At 40.9% G+C, this 27,769-nt stretch overlaps 1 protein-coding gene across 3 annotated transcripts in view; it reads right to left on the minus strand.

The window, feature by feature from the left end:
* Positions 1-27,769, minus strand: part of TMEM132C (transmembrane protein 132C) — a 595,756-nt gene that overhangs the window by 386,996 nt on the left and 180,991 nt on the right. For all 3 annotated transcript variants that reach the window (XM_056533693.1, XM_056533685.1, XM_056533701.1), the window contains exon 2: positions 12,647-13,529. In XM_056533693.1, the coding sequence (XP_056389668.1) occupies positions 12,647-13,529 (883 nt within the window). The remainder of the gene's footprint in view (positions 1-12,646; positions 13,530-27,769) is intronic.

Consider the following 27,769-nt stretch of genomic DNA (forward strand, 5'->3'; position numbering starts at 1 on the left):
ATGGCTTAGGATTATCCTTTTTATTGATACTATAATACCATGTTCCCTAGCAATTGCTGTGTCTTGTAGTCCTCCTCTGGGTAATGAATTTGTCTTTTTAATCATTACATTTTTGCATCTAATAAAGATTACTTTTGAATATAATATTAGTGTACAGCACAGCATTCCAATACAAAAACATTTCCTCATTCTTCATAGTCATTTTATTAAATGCTCAATATATTATTTCATAATGTATCCATGCCACAATACCAGTTTGGTATACAGAACAGCTGGTTAAAATATATTAGGATATGATTGCTTAACATTTATTGCTCAATATAACAATTTTGTACTTTGCATTGACGGAAGAAAATAGTCTAAACCCTGTAAATATCATTTATTTAAACTTTCAGTTACTGCTGGAAAAAAGCTAATTCATTCCTTTAAAATGTTTTACATTAAATATAAAGGCCTGCATTTATATGCATAATTTAGAAAGCAAGGGTGGCTTTTTTGCAAAGACTTTTCAAATATTCCTTTTTTTGAAATTATAAAGCTCAAAACAAACAAATGGCGCCTTGAAAAGCTAATTTGGATGTGCGCTTTCTCCACACATTGAATGTACTGGGAACTCACAGGTTGCTAGGTTGCAAAATTTCAATATAATGATGAATATATACTGTAATTTACATATTAAAAAGCAAGCCATCAAGCACTAAGGTGCGAGGTGAAAATTACCATATAAATATGTAAGGAAAAAAGGTTTATTAAATAAAATAAAATAATCTATGCTTTTCTGCGAGATATAATAGGCCTCTATATATGTTTCACTCCCGATTTGAGCCTACAATTTTCCCCGGCTTATTTTTGCTGTGAATAGTGTGTGCTGCACATTGCAAAGTGCCACGGTGTGAACTAAGTGGTTAGCTAATAACAAAACCCAGCAGAGAAACTTAAGCTCAAAGAGTCGGAATAAGAGCCTGAAGGAGGTGTGTGAACACTGGGCAGACCTGGAGCCTTGGGTTTCTTCATCTATGGCAGCTATTCCATTTGGGCACCCCCTCCCCATAAATAACATGAGACACATATTGTAATGCTAAAAACTTAAAAAATTTTTAAAATGCTTTCCCTTTTAAAGAGGTAAAGCAACAGTAACAATTTGGATTGACAATGATATGTAACGCCCCCTTATTGCATACATAGATAGCACTCATACCATGCACATACATGGTACTGCTATACAATGCACACATTAATACATTGCTTACACATTAGCAGACAATACACATGGAGAATTTATAATTAATATACTGCTATCAATTGTGAAATATTTGAGTAGCCTGCAAACTGCCCAAAAATGTGCAACTTTTTTAGTGATATATGGTACTACTGCTGACTTTCGCTTTTTTGACAGCATCTACAATAGGTTTTAAATTTATTGAAGATGACTTTTCAAGTTTTACCCCCAAAAAGTTGCTTTCTGACACCACACAGGGGTGGTTTATTTTCAAGCCTAAATCAAGGGACAATGTATTATATGGTTTATGTACTATTGGTACAAAGGCCATGAAATAGATGAGGTGTCCAACTAATGACAAATGAAATACAGAGATAACCAGTCTATCAATAGCTTTAGCAACATAGGTGTAGCACACGAGCGATGACATACATACATGCAAATTCTGCCTCTTTTGAGGTCTGGTTCGCAGGATTCTCATGCCAAAATTGGGCCTGTTGCTTAGTATAATACAAACACTTAAAGGTTCTTCACCAAGACCAAAATTTCATATGCCAATCTATGGTCCTGCCAGGGTAGGATTTCAGTGGACTTTTAGTATGATTTAGTGGATAAGTAATAGGCACTTCTTGATAAATTCAGACACATGTGAGAGCGCCCGTGATCTGCCCCTGCAGCTCTGAGCTGGCACAGATTTTAACTACCAATTTTCACCTGAAAACAACCCCCCCCCCCCCCCCGTGTGCCAAGCGCCCTACTACTTGTGCAATTTTTTGAGCAAACTGTATGTGCAAAAATGTGTGACTTTTCTTTGATTTGCGCCTGGCCCCTTATGTACACACTAGCTGAGTACCCGGCGTTGCCCGGTTTTTCCTTCCTAATCCTTATTAGGGAGGAAAATCAACAAAGTAGGAAGCTTTTGTCTTCATATCCCATCCTTATAAATTGTTGACATATCCCAACCCCATCCTCATATCCCCTTCATATCCCATTCCCATACCCCATCCTCATATCCCATTCCCATATCCCGTCCACATATCCCATCCTCATATCCCCATATCATATGTCAACCTCATATCCTGACCTCATATCCCGTCCTCATATCCCGACCTCCTATCTCCACCTCATATCCTGTCCTCATATCCCGACCTCATATCCCAACCTCATATCCCATCCTTATATCCTATCCTCTGGTTGGAGTGATTTGTGATGAAGATATTGTAAGCTGAAAGTAGAAGGGGAAAAGGCTTTGTGGGACTGGGTGTGATTTGTAAGCCAGACCGATGCACAAAAAGGGTAGACAATAAAAGGGGTGGGGCTTAAAATGTGGGCATGTCTTTGTGAGATGGGGTGTGGCTTGAAAGCCGAACTGACACATTCACCAGGAGATGCAGAGCGGAGCTTGTGGAGTACGGTACTGGAAGTCCCATATACTTGCATGGGACTTGAAACAAAAACCCATCTTTTATATAAGGGTGTAGGTAATGGTTAATTTAACTATCATATCTTTTTATTTGACATATAAGTAATATGTTTACCAGGTATCATTGAAATATCTCCAGCCGTACAAAAGTTATGTGGGCACATACATTTCCCATTGATTTGCATGCGCCTTTAAACAAAAACCCCGACCCTCACAAATTGGGGTAGTTAAGGGTTAAATTAACTTTCATCTATTTTAAGTGGACATATAAGAAGCATGTGAACAAGTATTATTAACCCCTTAAGGACCGGAGGTTTTTCCGTTTTTGCATTTTCGTTTTTTGCTCCTTGCCTTTAAAAAATCATAACTCTTTCAAATTTACACCTAAAAATCCATATGATGGCTTATTTTTTGCGCCACCAATTCTACTTTGTAATGACGTCAGTCATTTTGCCCAAAAATCTATGGTGAAGCGTGAAAAAAAATCATTGTGCGACAAAATTGAAAAAAAAACGCTGTTTTGTAACTTTTGGGGGCTTCCGTTTCTACGTAGTACATTTTTCGGTAAAAATGACACCTGATATGTATTCTGTAGGTCCATACGATTAAAATGATACCCTACTTATATAGGTTTGATTTTTTTGGACTTCTGGAAAAAATCATAACTACATGCAGGAAAATTAATACGTTTAAAATTGTCATCTTCTGACCCCTATAACTTTTTTATTTTTCCGTTTATGGGGCGGTATGAGGGCTCATTTTTTGCGCCGTGATCTTAAGTTTTTAACGGTACCATTTTTGCATTGATAGGACTTATTGATCACTTTTTATTCATTTTTAAATGATATAAAAAGTGACCAAAAATGCACTATTTTGGACTTTGGAATTTTTTTGCGCGCACGCCATTGACCGAGCGGTTTAATTAATGATATATTTTTATAATTTGGACATTTCCGCACGCGGTGATACCACATATGTTTATTTTTATTTTTATTTACACTGTGTTTTTTTTTTTATTGGAAAAGGGGGGTGATTCAAACTTTTAATAGGGGAGGAGTTAAATGATCTTTATTCACTTTTTTTTTTCACTTTTTTTTTGCAGTGTTATAGCTCCCATAGGGACCTATAACACTGCACACACTGATCTTCTATGTTGATCACTGGTTTCTCATAAGAAACCAGTGATCAACGATTCTGCCGGATGACTGCTCATGCCTGGATCTCAGGCACTGAGCAGTCATTCGGCGATCGGACAGCGAGGAGGCAGGAAGGGGCCCTCCCGCTGTCCTGTCAGCTGTTCGGGATGCCGCGATTAGCCGCGGCTATCCCGAACAGCCCGACTGAGCTAGCCGGGAACTTTCACTTTCACTTTTAGCCGCACGGCTCAGCTTTGAGCGCGCGGCTAAAGGGTTAATATCGCGCGGCGCCGCGATCGGTGCTGCGCACTATTAGAGGCGGGTCCCGGCTTCACTATGACGCCGGGCCCGCCATGATATGACGCGGGGTTACTGTATAACCCCGCGTTATATCGGAAGAGCAGGACCAAGGACGTACCGGTACGTCCTTGGTCCTTAAGGGGTTAAAATATCTCCAGCCATTTGGAAGTTATACAGTGACATATTTTTCCCTTAGACTTGTATGGGACTTTAAACAAAAACCCCGACCCTGGCAAATGGGGGTGAGTAAGGCTAGGTTCAGACTACGGAATTTCCGTCTGCAATTCCGCTTTGAAATTGCAGGCGGAAATTCCGCTTGCTAAAATGTATAGTGTAGTGAATGGGTTTACGTTCACAAATTCACACTTCGGAATTTGTGAAGCGGAATTTGTGAACGGAAAATCCGCTTGGAACTTTCCGCCTGAAGAATGGCGTTGCTCTTTCTTCAAGCGGAAATCCGCGCAGAACACTTTGCAGTCAGATTCTGTACTGGGTCACCACATAGAAATACGAAAGACAGGTGGATAACAGTTACTTTGGGGACTCAAGGACGACTGTAAAGTCAAGATTCCCAACCCTGGTAAGGACCACACTGAATATTGCTGGAAAGTATTTGAATTAATAGAGCTGTTGAACTGCAATAAACTGTGATTCATTCTGAACCACTTATTATACACCATAAAATATAAATCTGCAATAGAAAAGTGAGTAATGTATGGGATTAGTGTGTCTTATCTATGATGAGAGGTTGGTTCCAAGAAAGACAATTGAGGAAAACTGCATAAATATAAACAACACTGATATATTCAGTATCATATCCGTTCAAGTAACAATAACATGATTAACAATCAGCAAATCATCTCAACAACTTTAAGTACATGACAAATTTGCATAGTAAGGCTATGTTCTCACAGTGTCAAAAAAACTGCAGTAAAAAAGGTATAACATGCAAAGGTATTTTTTTTATATACTATCCAAAGTCCAAAATTGCAGATCTTTAGCCACATCCCATGTCAGAAAAAAAAATGGCCCATATATAAAAAAATGAGAACGGTCAGAATAGGGAAATTTTAAACTTTAACCCCTTAAAGGGGTACTCTTTTAAACTTTAACCCCTTAAAATGGTACTCTATTTAAAGGATAGGGGATAAGATGTCTGGTGCACCCGGCATTCGTTTAGAGCATCGGGTGAAGCACTGAAGGCTTGTGATGTCATGGCTGCGCCCTGCTCGTGGCATCACAGCCACGCCCCATCAATGCAAATCTATAGGAAAGGGCGTGATAGCTGTCACACCCCCTCCCATAGACTTGCATTGAGGAGGCACGGCCGTGACGCCACGAGCCTCCACCCCGCGTCGGCAGTCATCCGGCACGGAACAAAGTTCACTCTATGTACCAGAAATCACGGGCATCCCCAGTGGCGGGATCCCCGCGTTCAGTCATCTTATCCCCTACCCTTTGGATAGGGGAAAAGATGTATAGGGGTGGAGTACCCATTTCAGGACCGGGCCATTTTTCCACTTTCAATTTTTTCCTCCTCACCTTCTAAAAATCATAAAGCTTTCAGTTTTCCACCTACAGACCCATATGAGGGCTTGTTTTTTGTGCCACACAATTTACTTTGTAATGATATCAATTATTTTACCACGAAATCTATGGCAAAACCAGAAAAAATATTTGGGGGGCAAAGTAAAAAAAAAATGCCATTTTGTAATTTTGAGGGCTTCCGAATCTATGCAGTGCCCTTTTCGGTAAAAATTACACCATATCATTATTCTGTAGGTCCATACGGTTACAAGGATACCTAGTTTATATAGGTTTTATTTGCATGCACCAAAATTTATAAATGCCTTAAAATTAGTATGTTTAAAATTGTCATCTTCTGACCCCTATAACTTTTACATTTTTCCGTATACGGGGATGTATGGGCTAATTTTTATTGCTATGTGATCTGAAGATTTTATTGGTACCATTTTTGTTTTGATGGGACTTTTTGATCACTTTTTATGTATTATTTTTTTATGGTATCCAAAGTGACCAAAAATATACAATATGCAAAAATATGCAATTATGTTAAAATATTTTTTACACGGAATTTGGGAAAAGGGGGAGATTCAAACTTTTAACATGGAAGGGGGACTTTTAGGAGGAATCAGAAGATTCCTCATACAGATCAATGTAGTTCCATAGAATTACATTGATCTGTGTGTTCTGCGCACGATTGATAAAGCCTGGTTCAGAGCCACAGCAGACAGGGAAGGAATGGTAAACCCTCTGGCCACCTGAGAAGTGGATTACTCCCCCGCAACCATGGTGCGGGGGGAAGATCCACCCCACTGGACCACCAGGGACTGGTTACAGGTCCTTTTAGATGCTGCTTTGACAGCTTTGTCAGCTTTGACAGCAGCGATCTAAATGGTTAATCGAAGACTGCAGTGATCGCCATATTTTAATGGTGGCCCCAAGCTACAGGAATCCGCTGGGGGTTGGTAGGTATGGCGCGGGCTCGAGTCAGGAGCCTGCACCATACACCGTGCGGCTCGTCCTTAGACGGTTAAAGTTTGACGTAAAAAAAAAAAGCAGTACAATAATAAAAAAGCATGTAAACATACGGGTATAATTTTATTATCTGACCCACAAAATAAAGAGAACATACCAGTTTTAGCATAAAGTATGCTGCCTAGAAAAAAAAATGTTATGGTAAAATGAAAGGAGTCATTGCAAAGTACAATTGTGCAAAAAAACAAGCCTCATATGGGTCTTTGGATTTTATGACTCTGTGGCTATGTCCTCAGGGCCAAAATGGGCTGTCTATAGGGAAAACTGGGAAGCATCCATCTGTGCACACATAGAACGAAAAAAAAAAGGATAGTAGTTTCCACTTTTTTAAATTAACTCTATTGCCTTTTTTTAGGCTAAGTTTCAACTTGTTTTTTTTTTTTGGGGGGGGGGGGGAAGCCAAGAAAAACGCCAATTCTGCCAAAAAACGCTGCGGCCAGATGTTAGCTGTAAATCAATGAGAAATCGCAAAAATCTTATTCCACTTGCCGTTTTTCACTTTGGCGTTTTTTTAAATCCTTTTGGTGTTCCTTTTCACTCTTTTTTGGCATTTTTCAGCTCCTTGGCGGTTTTCCAAAATTGTAGCATGTTGAGCCACTGGTGATTTTTTTGTCAAAATCGTGGCGTTTTTCTCCCATAGAAGTCTATGGGAGTGAAAAAACACCAAGAAAAACGATAAGTGGGTTTTAACTTTGGCGTTTTTGCCGGCGTTTTTTATTATTTTTTGGACTTTAGTTATCCAAAAAAGTGATGGAGATACCTTTTTTAATAAAATTTCGTAGGGTACCATTAAAAAATAAAAATAAAAAAGATACAGTAGTGAAGGAAAAAATTGTATCTAATGAAATGTATCTTTTTAATAACAAATTTTTTATTAATTTTTAAACAGGAATCAATTTATGTGGGTGGGCGGGGAACTAAAAATGCAGCCGACAATAATAACAATGTAGTGTGTGTGTGTGTGTTTCACTTTTTTCTTTATTTTTTAACTTTTTTTAGGTAGTACTACTACTCCCAGCATGGAACACACTGTTCCATGATGGGAGTGGTAGTACCTGTACTAATAGACAGATCGCCCGTTGCGATCATCCTGTATAATTTATAGATGCGGCCAGCCGCTCTTCTATGGTCACCTGCATTGATGTATATATACACCTATTCATATTTCCAGCAGAGAGCTGTGATAGGCCAGATGGTTCCAGCCAATCACAGCTCTCTGTGGGAAATAGGAATATGTGTGTATATATACGTCAGTGCAGGGGACCATAGAAGAGCAGCTGCATCTATACATTATACAGGAGGATCACAGCAGGTGTCAGGAGTGACATCCGCTGTGATCTTTCCTTAACTGCAGGTACTACTACTCCCAACATGGAGCACACTCTGCTCCATGCTGGGAGCTGTAGTACCTGCATTAATACATTAAGACAGATCACAGCAGATGTCAGAAGTTACACTCGCTGCGATATGTCTATTAATGCAGATACTACAGCTCCCAGCATGGAGCAGATTGTGCTTCATGTTGGGAGTAGTAGTACCTGCAGGTAAGAACAGATCACAGCAGGTATCACTCCTGACACCCGATGCGATCGTCCTATCTATTGCAGAGATGTAGCGGCTTTCTCCTGCGCTTGCATCTCTGCACTATACTCCGGCCGGCCACTCACTCATTCCCTCAGTGTTCTATTCACATCACTGGCCGGAGTATAGTGGAGAGATGTGAGTGCTGTATAGAGCCGCTCCGCATCTCTGCTATATTATGGACGATCGCATCGGGTATCAGGAGTAACACCCGGGGTGATATGTCTATTAGTACAGGTACTACTACTCCCATGCTGGGAGCAGTAGTTCTACCTAAAAAATGTAAAAAATAGAAAAAAAGTAAAACACACACTTTATTAACAATTAATTAAAATGTTGCTATAAAATGTATACATTTCGGTAAAGAAAAATTTTTCCATCACTACTGCATCCTTTTTTTCTTTTTTGGTACCCAACACATTTTGGGTACCAAAAAAAACTGCCAAGGTGCAATTTCCACACAAATGAAAAAACGCCAGAAAAAACGCCAGACGCAGGACATTGCACTGGTGTTTTTTCAGGCGTTTTTTCATGCGTTTTTGTCAACCCAAAAAAACAAGTAGAAACTTAGCCTAATGCCTATTTTTCTGCATTTTGCATAGTTGCATAGTTGCATAGTTAGTACGGTCGAAAAAAGACATATGTCCATCAAGTTCAACCAGGGAATTAAGGGGTAGCGGTGTGGCGCGATATTGGGGAAGGGATGGGATTTTATATTTCTTCATAAGCATTAATGTTATTTTGTTCCAGGAATGTATCTAATCCTGTTTTAAAGCTGTTAATTGTTCCTGCTGTGACCAGTTCCTGAGGTAGACCGTTCCATAAATTCACAGTCCTCACGGTAAAGAAGGCGTGTCGCCCCTTGAGACTAAACTTTTTCTTCTCCAGACATTGTGTAAACCCAGCCAAATAATAATACAATAATAAAAAATATTTTGTAAGTAGCTACAAAAGAGTTTTTTCTTTATCATTGTAGACTGAAAGAACAGTAACCTTAAGATTTTCCAATCATTTTTCCTGTTTTCTCTTCTCTCTATGACATGCTCTTGTGCAACGATGTTAATATAATAGTTTTTATCATTGGTGAACTGCATGAATGTTTTACATCTCTGAGGTCTCATTTGCTCCAAATCATTGCCCATTAGTCTAATTCTAAATGCTCCGAGTTATAAACACTCTAACTGCAGTAATCCTATGGGACACGTTTTGCTTAAGAGAAGGAGGAATCACTTTAACTAATGCAAGTTCCCATTAGATTTATACTCTGCAGCAGATACACCCTATTTACATTTCTCAGAACTTACAAGTTATATAAAGGAATCTCATTAAGACTTTAATATGTTAACAAGATATTCTTTCACAGAAAAAAGTCAAATTACTACCAGCTAATTAAATGGGGTATTTGGCAGTGGTCCGAATGGCCGTATTAGAAGAAAACTATGTTGTACAATGTATTTTTTTTCAATTGATACAATATATTAACGGAGAGAATAACCAAATGAATCCAAATTAATGAACTTCTTGCAGTACCAAACATTGGACATATGGCATCATGTTGGATACATAAAGGAGGTTGGATACAGGTGTTGCACAAAAAAGACACAGCTTGTCCAAAGGTTGGTACTTACTTTTTAGCTATTAAAGTTGAATAGTATTGTTGTATGACAATTCATACATTTTGCTAAAAATTACTAATATCTATAGAAATGACTCCTAGTATTTTACCCAAAAAAAATTTATGACCCACCTTAGCCAGTGTTTGGCTCAGTAGACATTTTCCATGTGGCAAGAAGCAAACAGGAAGGAGCGGGGAACATAATTTTTTTCACCATACCATAAGCACCTTTATTCTGAGATCACATGCAGAATTTTTTATTTTTTATTTTATTTATTTTATTTATTTACTTATATAGCGCCTACAGATTCCGCAGTATCTTTAACCCCTTAAGGACTCAGCCCATTTTGGCCTTAAGGACTCAGACAATTTAATTTTTACGTTTTCATTTTTTCCTCCTCGCCTTCTAAAAATCATAACTCTTTTATATTTTCATACACAGACTAGTATGAGGGCTTGTTTTTTGCGCGACCAGTTTTCCTTTGTAATGACATAACTCATTATATCATAAAAAACACTATTTTTGTGGGGAAATTAAAACGAAAAACGCAATTTTGCTAATTTTGGAAGGTTTCGTTTTCACGCCGTACAATTTATGGTAAAAATAACATGTGTTCTTTATTCTGAGGGTCAATACGATTAAAATGATACCCATTATTACATACTTTTATATTATTGTTGCGCTTAAAAAAAATCACAAACTTTTTAACCAAATTAGTACGTTTATAATCCCTTTATTTTGATGACCTCTAACTTTTTTATTTTTCCGTATAAGCGGCGGTATGGGGGCTCATTTTTTGTGCCATGATCTGTACTTTTTTTTGATACCACATTTGCATATAAAAAACTTTTAATACATTTTTTATAATTTTTTTTTTAATAAAATGTATTAAAAAAGTAGGAATTTTGGACTTTTTTTTCTTTTTTTCGTTCACGCCGTTCACCGTACGGGATCATTAACATGTTATTTTAATAGTTCGGACATTTACGCACCCGGCGATACCAAATATGTCTATAAAACATTTTTTTACGCTTTTTGGGGGGTAAAATAGGAAAAAAACGACGTTTTACTTTTTTATTGGGGGAGGGGATTTTTCACTTTTTTTTTACTTTTACTTTTACATTTTTTTACATTTTTTTTTACACTTGAATAGTCCCCATAGGGGACTATTCATAGCAATACCATGATTGCTAATACTGATCTGTTCTATGTATAGGACATAGAACAGATCAGTGTTATCGGTCATCTTCTGTTCTGGTCTGCTCGATCACAGACCAGAGCAGGAGACGCCGGAAGCCGGACGGAGGAAGGTGAGGGGACCTCCGTGCGGCGTTATGAATGATCGGATCCCCGCAGCAGCGCTGCGGGCGATCCGATCATTCATTCAAATCGCGCACTGCCGCAGATGCCGGGATCTGTATTGATCCCGGCACCTGAGGGGTTAATGGCGGACGCCCGCGAGATCGCGGGCGTCGGCCATTGCCGGCGGGTCCCTGGCTGCGGTCAGTAGCCGGGATCAGCCGCGCATGACACGGGCATCGCTCCGATGCCCGCGGTTATGCACAGGACGTAAATGTACGTCCTGGTGCGTTAAGTACCACCTCACCAGTACGTACATTTACGTCCTGCGTCCTTAAGGGGTTAAAGGGGTATTCCAGGCAAAACCTTTTTTATATATATATATATATATATCAACTGGCTCCGGAAAGTTAAACAGATTTGTAAACTACTTCTATTAAAAAATCTTAATCCTTCCAATAGTTATTAGCTTCTGAAGTTTTCTATCTAACTGCTCAATGATGATGTCATGTCCCGGGAGCTGTGCATGATGGGAGAATATCCCCATAGGAACTGCACAGTTCCCGGGATGTGAGTCATCAGAGAGCAGTTAGACAGAATAAACAACTCAACTTCAGAAGCTAATAACTATTGGAAGGATTAAGATTTTTTATAGAATTAATTTACAAATCTGTTTAACTTTCCGGAGCCAGTTGACATATAAAAAAAAGTTTTGGCCTGGAATACCCCTTTAACCAAAATTAGTAGAACCAACACAGGGAACAACTGTAATAGAAATAGCACCTGACCAAAATACTATGTGTAAACCCAGCTTTAAAGTGTAGCTCCAAAGTCCAGTTCCGACCCAATCTTGGATGTGTACAGACACAAGCCATGCTGTACAGTGCCCAAGACAACTGTCGGCTGCCCAGCAAATTCCCCGCCCTTTTCTAATTAAGAAGACTCTTGCATGTAACTAAATGGGCATCGGACAGTTGCCTTGGCAACCCAAAAGAACAGTGCGGCCTGCATCTCTTCATGTCAGCTGAACTTTGGACCTACACTTACAATATACTTATGTAAAGAATATTTTTTTTTATGAATCCATGTGATACCATTATTCATTAAAGTGGTTGTTTAACATTTATTTTAAATGTGCTTTTTACTAGAATCAATGTTACTCTTGTTTATGGACCATGTCTACGAATGAATCTCAGTCCTATATAATTGAATGAGGATGCGCTGCAGTATCAGATACAACTTATGAACAACAATATTTTGTGAGAAAAGCAGAATCGAATCCCATACATGACCTTTAAAGGAGTTTTCAAAAATGTTCTTCGTTTATGACCTATTTTTAGAATAGGCCAGCAATATCTGATCGGTGGGCATCAGACACCCAGCACACTTGCCTGAGCTTAGACAATCTATGTAAAAGTCCCAGAAAACTCCTTTGACAATATGATACAGTTCAATAATTATCCAACTTTTATGCTTTGTATATAAAAGATATAATAAAGAGACAGTACTGTACCTTAACGTGAACTGATCTAGTGTTGAGTTGTTGGCCACTGTGACATATACATGTAAAACTTCTCCTTGCCTGATGGGCTTCGATGGCAGCCAGAGAGCAACATTGCTGTCCAACCTGAGTTCAGTAAGTTGAGAATTTTCTGGATTCCGATATAAAGTTATAGTTGCAATCTTCTGTAACTGAGACATTGAATCTTCACCTTGGTCTCTGCCAGGACGGATTGCATTTCCTTTTCTAGCTTCCTCTGCTGCACACTCGCTTTTTTCTTCATCAGAATGGATGCTATAGTAAAGTTCCACAGGAATGCCCTCAGACTGCTCTTGGTTTCTCTTGCGACCTGTTACTACAGGGGGTGAAGTGAACCAATTGGACTGGAATTCCAGTTCTGCCACACATAGGCCCAATATCCCCTGTAATCTGCAACTCCCTTTCGCTTCTCTGGTTTCCCGAAAGGCAAACAACCTTAGGCAAGGAAGTCTTTCTGTATCGCTGTACTCATCCCAGTCTCTACCTGTAATGTAGAATAAAACTTGCACTTTGGGTTTGTTGGGATATACCTTTTCATTGATTACATATGTTTTAAGTTTCCAGTTAAAAGTAAACTTATTGGATGCAAAGACAGAAGGTGACAGCAGATCTTCTGACATTTCTCTTTCTGCAGAAAAAGGGCCATAACTGGCATTTAAGACAGGAGTTCTACGAGATTTGTGAACAAAGTAGGATTCAACCCGCGATTGCAAGCTAGAGTTTCTCATAATATCTTGGTTGTTCTCCTTCAACAGGAAGGCAGCTTCTGCAGAGGAAATTCGATAATTTACAGGTAGATATGTTGATGGTGCTGAAAACCTTTGGAAGTTTTCTTGAGCCCCTCTAGACTGTGCCACTGTGCCAAAAGAAAAAGAAAAAAATTATAATAACGTCAATACCCATGGAACACACAAAAAGTAGTCTAGTACTTTCCATTGGAGATGAATTACTACAAAAATGCATGTTCTTTTAAATTGTGCATGTTTTGTTGCTAAAAAATTCAGCATTTTCCACAGTATAGAATATGTATTTCAAATTCAGACAGAATTATCTTACTCTTTATATTTCTTGCTATTAAATAGTGTGAAACCTTAGGCTCTCCGTCGGAGCTATCACGTCGCTGCACACGCCGCTCCTATTGGATGACGGGACGGCGTGCGCAGCGACGTGATGACGACGATGGAGAGCGCCGACGATGCAGGGGATCCCGAAGAGGGCACGCCGGAGCCCAGAGGACAAGTAAGTGATCGTCAGCGGACCACACGGGGCACCGTAAACGGCTATCCGGTGGCAGCTGAAGCAGTCTGCGCTGCCGGATAGCCGTTTATGCGATGGCCCCGACATACAAAAGCATTGTATGTTGATGCTGCCTTCAACATGCAATGGTCTCTGTCTGATCACAATGCTCTTTGTTGCCACCTCTGTCCGTGTCAGGAACTGTCCAGAGCAGGAGAGGTTCACTATGGGGATTTGTTCCTGCTCTGGACAGTTCCTGACACGGACAGAGGTGGCAACAAAGAGCATTGTGATCAGACAGAAAAGAACTACACAACTTTCTATTGAGCAAACAGCAGTTGATAAGTACAGGAAGGATTAACATTTTTACATAGATTATGTTTAACTTTCTGGTACCAGTGGATTTGAAAACATTTGTATTCCACTGGAGTAGGTGTATACGGATTTGTTGATGGATTTTCTTTTCTTTTAGAAAAATAACTTCAGTTTGAAATCCGGGCTTGGATTATATATTAAATTGGAGAACACTTGGGACGACTGACGTGGAAAAGGACTTGGGAGTCTTAGTTAACAGTAAATTTAGCTGTAGTGACCAGTGTCGGGCAGTTGCTGCCAAGGCAAATAAAATCATGGGGGGCATCAATAGGGGCATAGATGCCCATCAAATAATTCTACCGCTGTACAAATCACTAGTCAGACCAAACATGGAATTCTGTGTACAGTACTGGGCACCAGTGTAAAAGAAAGATATAGTGGAGCTTGAGAGGGTTCAAAGACGGGCAACCAGGGTAATACGGGGAATGGGAGGACTATAGTACCCAGAAAGATTATCAGAATTGGGGTTATTTAGTATAGAAAAAATAAGGCTTAGGGGAGACCTAATAACTATGTATAAATATATCAGGGGACAGTACAGAGATCTTTCTCAGTACAGAGATATTTATACCCAGGACTGTATCTATAACAAGGGGGCATCCTCTACGTCTAGAGGAAAGAAGGTTTCTACACCAGCACAGACGGGGGTTCTTTACTGTAAGAGCAGTGAGACTGTGGAATTCTCTCCCGGAGGAGGTGGTCATGGTGAACTCTGTAATATAATTTAAAAGGGGTCTGGATGCAATTTTGGAGAAAAATAACATTACAGGTTATGGATTTTAGATCTCTAGGGGCAGAAGGTTGACCCAGGGATTTATTCTGATGCCATATTTGTGAAGGAATTTTTACCTCTAGTATGAGGGTTTTTTTTTTTCCTTCCTCAAAATCAACTCAGCAGGGACTCATTAGGGTTATAGGTTGAACTTGATGGACTCTGGTCTTTTTTCAACCTTGTGAACTATGTTACTGTGTTACCCCTTTAACTGATAACTATGCACAGGATAGGGGATAAGTAGCTAACGACAGGGGGACCAACCACTGGGACTCCCCGCAATCTCTGGGACGGGACCCCATTAGACAATATGCTCTCCATTCCTTTCTATGAGAGCATCGATGATGCCCGAGTGCTGCGCTTGGGTCTTTTTGGTGCTCCCATAGAAATGAATGGAGCGCATGCCGTCTGCAGCACGCGATCCTCAGTGAATGTCGAGTCTCGTCCTGGTGATCGAGGGGGGGGGGGGGGGGAGGTGCTTTGGGGGGGGGGGGTTCCCAGCGGTCAGATCCCCTGCAATTAGCTACTTATCCCCTATCCACAGTAAATTTTTGCCAAAGTTTTCCTTAAATCATTATTATAGTCCACATTCCTGATTGAGAAGATAAAGGATTCCTGAAGAGAAAAAGAGACGGAGACTGTGGGGACTACTTATACAGGAGCCTCCTTGCATAATTATAATGAAATATACTTTTCATAATTTAGGGCTTCAAACTAGATCATGTGACTGCCAAGTTAGAGATTAGACAAAGGCCCTGGAGGGCATTACAGCAAAATTCAGTAAAAAAAAAAAATACTCAGAATTCGGCTGGGAGCAAATCAGCGTGCATATAACCCTCAGGAAAGGAATATTTGGCAGAAAAGAAAGGAGTTCCTTGAACCTCAAATTCCGACCTCGCTTTCCTCAAGGGCAATCCCCTTTCTATACCAAATACTGTGCCCCCATCAAGCTGAAAGTGAGACTGGCTCATCTTCTGCACTTCTTACATTAAAGGGGTATTCCAGGCCAAAACTTTTTTATATATATCAACTGGCTGCGGAAAGTTAAACAGATTTGTAAATTACTTCTATTAAAAAATCTTAATCCTTCCAATAGTTATTAGCTTCTGAAGTTGAGTCAGTGTTTTCTATCTAACTGCTTTCTGATGACTCACGTCCCGGGAGCTGTGCAGTTCCTATGGGGATATTTTGCCATCATGCACAGCTCCCGGGACGTGACATCATCATTGAGCAGTTAGACAGAAAACTTCAGAAGCTAATAACTATTGGAAGGATTAAGATTTTTAATAGAAGTAATTTATAAATCTGTTGAACTTTCCAGAGCCAGTTGATATATGAAAAAAAGGTTTTGCCTGGAATACCCCTTTAAGGGCACCCAACGTTCTACCTAACCAGACTCTTGACAGGGTCTATGACCACTGTGCAGCCCTCTCCACTGCGCCAGGCAAAGGATTGCAAGATCACCCTGTGACGCTCATGTGGCATGCGACAGTAACTGCATGAGCATTTGTAAAATGATTTAACCCCTTCCCGCAGAATGTCTTATATAAACGCCGGGTTGTGCAGTGCGTTCGCGCATCCCGGCGTTTATAAATGACATTCAGTTAACCCGGCGATGCGCAGCATCGCACGGGTTAACTGGCAGAAGTCCCGCTGTTTCCAGCAGGGGACAACTTCTGCTTCACCCCCAGGACCATCCATTGATGGTCCTGGTCAGCGATCACTGTGATTGGTCCCTGTGGACCAATCACAGTGATCTGGGGTGAAAGTTGAGATCCCCCGCACTGCCCGCCCCTGGAAGTCGGGCAGAACGGGGGACGATGGCTGCGGGGACCTGCGGCATAGGGGGGGGAACATCAGGGGACCGGCGGACTTACCTGGCGGGACCGAGGAGCACTGCGGGACCGGCCACGTGGGCGAGCAGCGACGGGACCGGCAGGTAAGTATATGATCCTCAGAAGCAGCAGTGAAGATCTTCACTGCTGCTTCTAGGAGTCTGAAAACTACAACTCCCAGCATGCCTAGACAGCCTTTGGCTGTCCGGGCATGCTGGGAGTTGTAGTTTTGCAACATCTGGAGGGCCCCAGTTTGGAGACCATTGTATAATGGTCTCCAATCTGTGCTCTTCCAGCTGTTGCAAAACTACAACTCCCAGCATGCACTGACTGTCCAGGCATGCTGGGAGTTTTAGTTCAGCAACATCTGGCCCTTCAGATGTTGCTGAACTACAACTCCCAGCATGCCCTTCAGCTGTCTGGGCATGCTGGGAGTTGTAGTTTTGCAACAACTGGAGACACACTGGTTGGGAACCATTGTCTGTTTCTAACTCAGTGTTTCCTAACCTGTGTGCCTCCAGCTGTTGCAAAACTATAACTCCCAGCATGCACTAACAGACCATGCATGCTGGGAGTTGTGGTTTTGCAACAGCTGGTGCACCCCCCCCCCCCCCTGTGAATGTACAGGGTACATTCACATGGGCGAGGCTTTTACAGTGGGTTTCTCGCATCTTGAGATGCAGCAAATTTTGCGCCGGGAAACTCGCTGTAATCCCCCGCCCATGTGACTGTACCCTGAAAACACTACACTACACTAACACAAAACAAAATAAAAAGTTAAAAACACTACATATACACATACCCTTACACAGCCCCCCTCCCCCAATAAGAACGTCCGGTACGCCACTGTTTCCAAAGCAGAGCCTCCAGCTGTTGAAAAACAACAACTCCCAGTATTGCTGGACAGCTGTTGACTGTCCACGCATGCTGGGAGTTTTGCAACAGCTGGAGGCACCCTGTTTGGGAATCACTGGCGTAGAATACCCCTATGTCCACCCCTATGCAAATCCCTAATTTAGGCCTCAAATGCGCACGGCGCTCTCACTTTGGAGCCCTGTCGTATTTCAAGGCAACAGTTTAGGGCCACATATGGGGTATCGCCGTACTCGGGAGAAATTGCGTTACAAGGTTTGGGGGGCTTTTTCTTCTTTAACCCTTCATGAAAAGGAAATGTTGGGGTCTACACCAGAATGTTAGTGTAAAAAAATTTAATTTTTTACACTAACATGCTGATGTTGCCCTATACTTTACATTTTCACAAGAGGTAAAAGGGAAAAAAGCCCCCCAAAATTTGTAACGCAATTTCTCTCGACTACAGAGATACCCCATATGTGAGCGCAAAGTTCTCTGGGGGCGCACAACAAGGCCCAGAAGGGAGAGCGCACCATGTACATTTGAGGTGATTTGCACAGGGGTGGCTGATTGTTACAGCGGTTTTGACAAACGCAAAAAAAAACAAACCCCACATGTGACCCCATTTCGGAAACGACACCCCTCATGGAATGTAATGAGGGGTGCAGTGAGAATTTACCCCCCACAGGTGTCTGACGGATCTTTGGAACAGTGGTCCGTGAAAATGAAAACTTGTACAGCTCACTGTTCCAAAGATCTGTCAGACACCAGTGGGGGGCAAATGCTCACTGTACCCCTTATTACGTTCCTCAAGGGGTCTCGTTTCCAAAATGGTATGCCATGTGTTTTTTTTTGCTGTTCTGGCACCAGAGGGGCTTCCTAAATGCGATATGCCCCCCGAGCAAAATTTGCTCTCAAAAAGCCAAATATGACTCCTTCTCTTCTGAGCATTGTAGTTCGCCCATAGTGCACTTCAGGTCAACTTATGGGGTACCTCCATACTCAGAAGAGAAGGGGTTACAAATATTGGGGGGTATTTCCTGCTATTAACCCTTGCAAAAATGTGAAATTTGGGGGGAAACACACATTTTAGTGGAAATTTTTTTTTTTTTACATATGCAAAAGTCGTGAAACACCTGTGGGGTAATAAGGCTCACTTTATTCCTTATTACATTCCTCAAGGGGTCTAGTTTCCAAAATGGTATGCCATGTGTTTTTTTTTTGCTGTTCTGGCACCATAGGGGCTTCCTAAATGCGACATGCCCCCCGAGCAAAATTTGCTCTCAAAAAGCCAAATATGACTCCTTCTCTTCTGAGCATTGTAGTTCGCCCATAGTGCACTTCAGGTCAACTTATGGGATACCTCCATACTCAGAAGAGAAGGTTCCTATTAACCCTTGGAAAAATGTGAAATTTGGGGGGAAACACACATTTTAGTGAAAAAAAATAATTTTTTTTTTACATATGCAAAAGTCGTGAAACACCTGTGGGGTATTAAGGCTCACTTTATTCCTTGTTATGTTCCTCAAGGGGTCTAGTTTCCAAAATGGTATGCCATGTGGGTGTTTTTTGCTGTTCTGGCACCATAGGGGCTTCCTAAATGCAACATGCCCCCCAAAAACCATTTCAGAAAAACGTACTCTCCAAAATCCCCTTGTCGCTCTTTCGCTTCTGAGCCCTCTACTGCGCCCGCCGAACACTTTACATAGACATATGAGGTATGTGCTTACTCGAGAGAAATCGTGCTACAAATATAAGTATAAATTTTATCCTTTTACCCCTTGTAAAAATTCAAAAATTGGGTCTACAAGAACATGCGAGTGTAAAAAATGAAGATTGTGAATTTTCTCCTTCACTTTGCTTCTATTCCTGTGAAACACCTAAAGGGTTAAAATGATGACTGAATGTCATTTTGAATACTTTGGGGGGTGCAGTTTTTATAATGGGGTCTTTTGTGGGGTATTTCTAATATGAAGACCCTTCAAATCCACTTCAAACCTGAACTGGTCCCTGAAAAATAGTGAGTTTGAAAATGTTGTGAAAAATTGGAAAATTGCTGTTGAACTTTGAAGCCCTCTGGTGTCTTCCAAAAGTAAAAACTCGTCACTTTTATGATGCAGACATAAAGTAGATATATTGTATATGTGAATAAAAAATTTTTTTATTTGTAATATACATTTTCCTTACAAGCAGAGAGCTTCAAAGTTAGAAAAATGCAAAATTTTCAAATTTTTCATCAAATTTTAGGATTTTTCACAAGGAAAGGATGCAAGTTACCACAAAAATTTACCACCATGTTAAAGTAGAATATGTCACGCAAAAAACGATCTCTGAATCAGAATGATAACTAAAAGCATTCCAGAGTTATTAATGTTTAAAGTGACAGTGGTCAGATGTGCAAAAAACGCTCTGTTCCTTAAGGCCAAAATGGGCTTGGTCCTGAAGGGGTTAATACGAGAGATTGTTCTTTGTTTAGAGCTCTAAAAGAGAAAGGTAACATTTAAACATGATACAATGCCTTTAAATGTGTTCTCCTTTGGGTTTACCTAACTGGGCAAAATGATGTCATAGAAGGTCTATGGGCCTATAATGTCACTTCACCGTCCTCTAACGTATATGATTCCTAGGAATGGTGCATGTGAATGCAGTGTGCAGTGATATTGCATGCTGCAGCCATAGTATTAAGTGTTTGAATAGTAGATTCAGGAGGCACTCACCACCGTAGAATGTGCAAAAAAAAATCAAGTTCTTTATTGCATGATGCAGGAATAAAATCGGACAGATGTGGACGCTGCACTCCAGGAGACGGTCCTCACACACCTGTCCAAATTTATTCCTGCATCATGCATTAATGAACTTGAATTTTTTTGTATATTCTAGGGTGGTGAGTGCCTCCTGAATCTACTATGCAAGCTCGTCTTTATAAACTATGTCTTTGTGGGATTGATGCATATGTGGTGTATTCTCTGCTCCCGGCTGTTACATGCTATAAAAGGTTTTGTGGGAGAGCTAAATCGGGGCCAAAGCTGTGCCGGCTTGTTCTATCTTGTATGATAGTATTAAGTGTGTATCTAACTGCTCCAGATATTCAATAGAGGTATGAAGTGAAATTACTGTACGTGTTAAGTGTTACAGAACAATCAGAAGCCTATACACTTATGAAGAATCAATGCATCTCAATGCTTAGAAAACATGTTTAAGAACTCCAATCTTAGGTCCTGTATGATTAAATGGCCCCTTCATACTTATCGTCTGTATCTCAAGTTATTCCAAACATCATTAGTAATTACATCAGAGGAATTAGACATGCTCCATCTACAGATAACATTTTCCACACACACACAGCCCACCAGAAAATATATATAGAATCCCGACACCTATATTTCTTAGTGATATATTTTATAGACTGTACTACACAACTGTTTCCTTTTCAAACCAAAGGTATAATGTCTCCTGGATTATAAATCTCTACCCTCATATTTCATAACTTGCTCAGTGCTCAGGGGTTTATTTATAGGCATTGGTGGGATGATGTTCTGTTTGGCAGCGTTATTCATTAGCAATGTATCAGGCAGCATTTACTAGATCGGCCTCCTCTCCTCCCACTTGCTTTCTACTTTTCCATCACTCTCTATTATCTCTGCGCTCGGTGATTCCCTTCAGAGTAATTAATTATTATGAACTACAGGGCACTTTCCTGGGACTAAATGGCGGCTGCTCAGCCGGTCCCCCATGCTGTTCTGCTAAGCAGACAAGCTGCTCGGATTCTCCTGCATGCGCACAACCCTAATTGATTTCTTGTGTCTGATTCTCGTACCCTAGAGACATTTTATAAGTGTAACAAATAAATATTTCTTGACCTTGACAACATAAAAAATTAACCCTATGTTTACAGATATAAGCATGGAAATATAAATGAAGTTGTCTGGTTCTGAAAACACTGTTGAGGACACAAAGTTTACACATATAAGCTGTTGTTAAAGTGTTACTGTCATTAACATTAATGTTTAATATGTCATTTAAACAAGTCAAAAGTTTTCATCGCAGCGGGTCTCAGGTCTGTGACCTGCTGCGATGGTGAGTTATAGCCAGGTGAAGTGTCAGCTGTCACGCCTCCTCCCAAAGACTTGCACTGAGGGGTTGTGACCATGAAGTCACAAGCGGGGAGTGACCGCAACGTTTTGAGCTTCTGCCCGGCATCGCCAGTCATCTGGCACCGAGCGAAGTTCGCTCCATGTACCGGATGTCTGGGGTGCTGCAGCCGAGATCGCGGAGGTCCCCTTTGGATAGAGGATACGATGTCTAGGGGCGGAGTACTTTAAGACTAATATCCACTGAATAAGGTAAAAAAAAAAAAGGGACTTCTTCATAACCTCTCATCTCAAATAAAAGAGGGAACATAGGAGGAATTTTCAAGCTGTGAGGTTGAAGGGGTATTCCATGAAAATGTATTTTTTTTTTCATATCAACTGTCTCCAGAAAGTTAAACAGATTTGTAAATTACTTCTATTAAACGATCTTAATATTTCCAGTACTTATTAGCTGTTGAAGTTGAGTTATTCTTTTCTGTCTGACAACAGTGCTCTCTGCTGACACCTCTGCCTGTCTTAGGAACTGTCCAGAGCAGGAGAGATTTGCTATGGGGATTTGCTGCTGCTTTGGACAGTTCCTGAGACAGACAGAGGTGTCAACAGAGAGCACTGTTATCAGACAGAAAAGAACAACTCAACTTTAGAAGCAAAAAGTACTGGTAGGATTAAGATTTTTTTACAGAAGTAATTTACAAATCTGTTTAACTTTTTGGAGCCAGTTGATATGAAAAGAAAATGTTTTTTCATGGAACACCCCTTTAAAGAAAGTGTTGTGAGCAACATAAGGTATAATGTAGTTGTAGATCAATAGTTGACTATTTAATGGATGACAAACATTATTCTTATTATACTCATTATTATTTAGTGCTAGAACTGTCTGATTTCTAATGTATGGTGTTTCTCACCATCATTTGTTGACCTTAAAAAGTGTATACCAGTTTCTCAGCCGAAAAGGTCTGTGAAGGTCAAAGGAATCGTTCACCTTATCAATACTGACAGGGAGGACATGTCTGATAGACTCAGCTTCACCAGACTGACATGTCAGTGCAGTGAAATGCATAACCAGAAACGATCTGGAATCAAATGTCATTTCGGGATAACAATACAAGATCATGCTCGATATTTATCTACTATGTTGATCAACATGTACATTCCAGAAATAAAATGGATATTGCAATGATATTATAGAGAACTATCCATACTGATATTTGCTACATACTGCCTTTCAACTAGCAATTCTTTCATCCTGAAAACTAGCAAGGTATGGAAATATCAAGGAATACATTTCTTACTGATGTAGACTGGCACATCTTTCTCCATAGAGTCTTAGAGCATTGTAGCACAAACCATTAACCCCATAAGGACTGAGGTCATTTTGGCCTTAAAGCGTACCCGTCAGATCAACAAAAATTTTTTTTTAATATATCACTCAGTACCTAATCCTTACCATGTGCATCTAATTTTTGTGTCTAGCAGCTTTATTTTTTTATTACACTTTAAATTTAGCTCACTAGTCTGAATTTCTCTCAAAGGGAGGGGGCGTGGCCTCACTGTGCAGGTCTCCGCCCCCTTCCTCAGTATTCTGTCTGCTCACATCTCCCCTAGCATTAACAAAACTACAACTCCCAGCTTGTCCTCACTGACAGTAGCGGGACACAAGCTGACAGTAGGAGGATTTTTCCTCCAGCTGTGAGCCCTGCGCTCACAGCTGTCAATCAAGGAAGTGTGTCCATGACATAGGTGATGACGCATGGACACAGCAGAACTAGTATGTGTCCAAGCAGGCAGGGGGGGGGCAGTTGTTTGACTGGCTTTTTCAGTATGACATTATGCTTTACAATGTATGAAAAGTTTTTGTATCTGACAGTCCCCATTTAAGGACCAAGCCATTTTTTGCAAATGTGACATGTGTCACTTTATGCATTAATAACTGTGGGATACTTTTACATATCATACTGATTGTGAGAATGTTTTTTTGTGACATACTCTACTTTATGTTGGTGGTAAATTTTCGTGAATACTTGCATCATTTCTTTGCGAAAAATTGAAAATGTAAAATTTTTCTAACTTTGAAACTCTTAGATTATAAGGAAAATAGACATACCAAATAAATGATATATTGATTCACATATACAATATGTCTACTTTATGTTTACATCATAAAGTTGACATGATTTTACTATTGGAAGACATCAGAGGGCTTCAAAGTTCAGCAACAATTTTTCATTTTTTCTCAACATTTTCTAAATCTGAATTTTTCAGGGACCAGTTCAGTTTTGAAGTGGATTTGAGGGGCCTTCATATTACAAAATACCCCACAAATTACCCCATTATAAAAACTGCACCCTCAAAGTATTCAAAATGAAATTCAGAATGTTTGTTAACCCTTTAGGTGTTTCACGGGAAGTGAAGGAGAAAATTCAAAATCTCCATTTTTTTACACTAACATAATCTTGTAGACTCAGTTTTTGAATTTTTACAAGGGTAAAAGGAAAAAATGCCCCCCAAAATGTGTAACCCAATTTCTCTCGAGTAAGGAAATACCTCATATGGGAACGTAATGTGCTCTGTGAGTGCACTAGAGTGCTCAGAAGCAAATGAGCAACAATGGAATTTTGGAGAGTGAATTTTACTGAAATGGTTTTTGGGGGGCATGTCACATTTAGGAAGCCCCTATGATTCAATAACAGCAAAGAAAAAAAAACACATGGCATACTTTTTCTATTTCTAAACACATGGCATACACCCATTTCTTCTCAGTATGGAAATACCCCATGTGTGGACGTCAAGTGCTCTTCTGGTGCACTACAATGCTCAGAAGAGAAGAAACCACATTTGACTTTTTGAAAGCAAATTTTGCTGAAATGGTTTTTGGTGGGCATGTCCCATTTAGGAAGCCTCTGTGGTTCCATAACAGCAAAAAATAAAACCCACATGGCACACTATTTTGGAAACTACACCCATTAAGGCATGTAACAAGGGGTACTGTGAGCCTTAACACCCCACGGGTGTTTTACGACTGTTTGTTAAAGTTGGATGTGTAAATGAAAAAAAAAATTTTTTTCACTAAAATGCATTTTTTTCCCAAATTTACCATTTTTACAAGAGGTAATAGGAGAAAATTCCCCCAAAATTTGTAATCCCATTTCTTCTGAATATGGAAATACCCCATATGTGGACATCAAGTGCTCTGCTGGCTCACTACAATGATCAAAAGAGAAGAAGCCACATTTGGCTTTTTGAAAGCAAATTTAGCTGAAAAATGGTTTTTGGGGGACATGTCGCATTTAGGGAGCCCCTATCATGACAGAACAGCAAAAAAAAAAAAAAAAAAACATAACCTACTATTTTGGAAACTACACCCCTCAAGGCACGTAACAAGGGATACAGTGAGCCTTTACACCCCACAGGTGTTTGACGACTTTTTGTTAAAGTCAGATGTGCAAATAATGCAGTTTTTTCCCCAAAATTTACCATTTTTACAAGATGTAATAAGCAAAAATGCCCCCCCCCCCAAAATTTGTAACACCATTTCTTCTGAGTACGGAAATACCCCATATGTGGATGTAAAGTGCACTGCTGGTGCACTACAATGCTCAGAAGAGAAGGAGCGCCATTGGGCTTTTGGAGAGAGAATTTGTTTGGAATGGAAGTCGAGGGCCATGTGCGTTTGCAAAGCCCCCAGTGGTGCCAGAACAGTGGACCCCCCCACATGTGACCCCATTTTGGAAACTACACCCCTCACAGAATTTAATAAGGGGTGCAGTGAGCATTTACACCCCACTGGCGTTTGAAAGACTTTTGGAACAGTGGGCTGTGCAAATTGACCACTGTTTCAAAAATCTGTCAGTGTTCCACTGTTCTGGCACCATGTGGGCTTTGTAAAGACACGAGGCCTTCAATTCCTGACAAATTTTCTCTCCAAAATCCCAATGGCGTTCCTTCTCTTCGGAGCATTGTAGTTCACCAGCAGAGCACTTTACATCCACATATAGGGTATTTCATTACTCAGAAGAAATGGGGTTACACATTTTGGGGGGCTTTTTTCCTATTGCCCCTTGTGAAAATGAAAAATTTGAGATAACACCAGCATTTTAGTGAAAAATACAAATTTTTCATTTTCATGTCCGAATTTAACGAAAATTCATCAAAAACCTGTGGGGTGTTAAAGCTGACTATACCCCTTATTACGTTCCTTAAGGTGTTCGTTTCCAAAATGGGGTGACATGTGGGTATTTTTTTTTGTGTTTATGTCAGAACTGCTGTAACGATCAGCCACCCCTGTGCAAATCACCTCAAATGTACATGGTGCTCTCACTCCTGTTGCTTGTTGTACACCCGAAGAGCATTTTATGTGCACATATGGGGTGTTTCCGTACGCAACACCAGCAAGTAGGTGTAAAAAAAAAAAAAAAACATTTTTACAATAACATGCTGGAGTAGACCCCAACTTTACCTTTTCATAAGGAGTAAAAGGAGAAAAAGCCCCCCAAAATATGTTAGACAATTTCAGTACGGAAATACCCCATATGTGGCCCTAAGCTGTTGCCTTGAAATACGACAGGGCTCCGAAGTGAGAGAGCACCATGCGCATTTGAGGCCTAAATTAGGGATATGCATAGGGGTGGACATAGCGGTATCCTACCCCAGTGATTCCCAAACAGGGTACCTCCAGCTGTTGAAAAACTCCCAGCATGCCTGGACAGTCAATGGATGTCCACTGGAGGCTCCATTTTGAAAACAGTGCCGTAACAGACGTTTTTCATTTTGATTGGGGAGGGGGGAAGGGGAGGGGACTGTGGCGGGGTATGTGTATATGCAGTGTTTTATTTTGTGTAGGTGTAGTGTAGTGTAGTGTTTTTAGGGTACACTCACACGGGTGGGGTTTACAGCAAGTTTCCCGCTGGGAGTTTGAGCTGCAGCTGAAAATTTGCTGCATCTCAAACTTGCAACGAGAAACTCACTGTAAACCCCCACCTGTGTGATTGTACCCTGTACATTCACATGGGGGGGGGGGGGGGGGCAAACCTCCAGCTGTTGAAAAACTACAGCTCCCAGCATGCCCTTTGGCTGCCCGTGCATTCTGGGAGTTGCAGTTATGCAACAGCTGGAGGCGCACTGGTTGCAAAACACTGAGAGTTTGTAATTTAACTCAGTGTTTCCCAACCTGTGTGCCTCCAGCTGTTGCAAAAACTACAACTCCCAGCATGCACAGAAAGCAGAAGGGGGACCACTGTGTAGTGGTGTCCAAACTGTAGCCCTCCAGATGTTGCAAAACTTCAACTCCAAGCATGCCCAGATTGCCCAGGCATGCTGAGAGTTGCAGTTCGACAACATCTGAAGGGCCAGATGTTGCCGAACTACAACTCCCAGCATGCCTGGACAGTCTCGGCATGCTTTGAATTGCATTTTTGCAACATCTGGAGGGCTACAGTTTAGACACCACTGTGTAGTGGTCTCCAATTTGTGCTCTTCCAAATGTTGCAAAACTACAACTCTCAGCATGCCGAGACTGTCCAGACATGCTGGGAGTTGTAGTTCTGCAACATCTGAAGGGCCAGATGTTACAGAACTACAACTCCTAGCATGCCTGGACTGTCTGGGCATGCTGAGAGTTGTAGTTTTGCAACATCTGGAAGGGCACAGATTGGAGACCACTGCACAGTGGTCTCTAAACTGTGGCCCTCCAGATGTTGCAAAATTACGACTCCCAGCATGCCCGAACAGCCAAAGGCTGTCTGGGCATGCTGGGAGTTGTAGTTTTGAAACTCCTGGTAGCACCAGTGAAGATCACTTTACTTTACAGTGATCTTCATTGCTGCCTCTGATGCCGATGCTGCCGACGCCGCCTCCACCCTCCTTCCACCGCCTCTACTTGTGCCTGCTGCCAGTCCCCACTGCCTGCGCCAGTCCCAGGTATGTGCCGCGGTCCCCT

The sequence above is a fragment of the Hyla sarda genome, chromosome 1, assembly GCF_029499605.1.
Source record: "Hyla sarda isolate aHylSar1 chromosome 1, aHylSar1.hap1, whole genome shotgun sequence".
NCBI lineage: Eukaryota > Metazoa > Chordata > Amphibia > Anura > Hylidae > Hyla > Hyla sarda.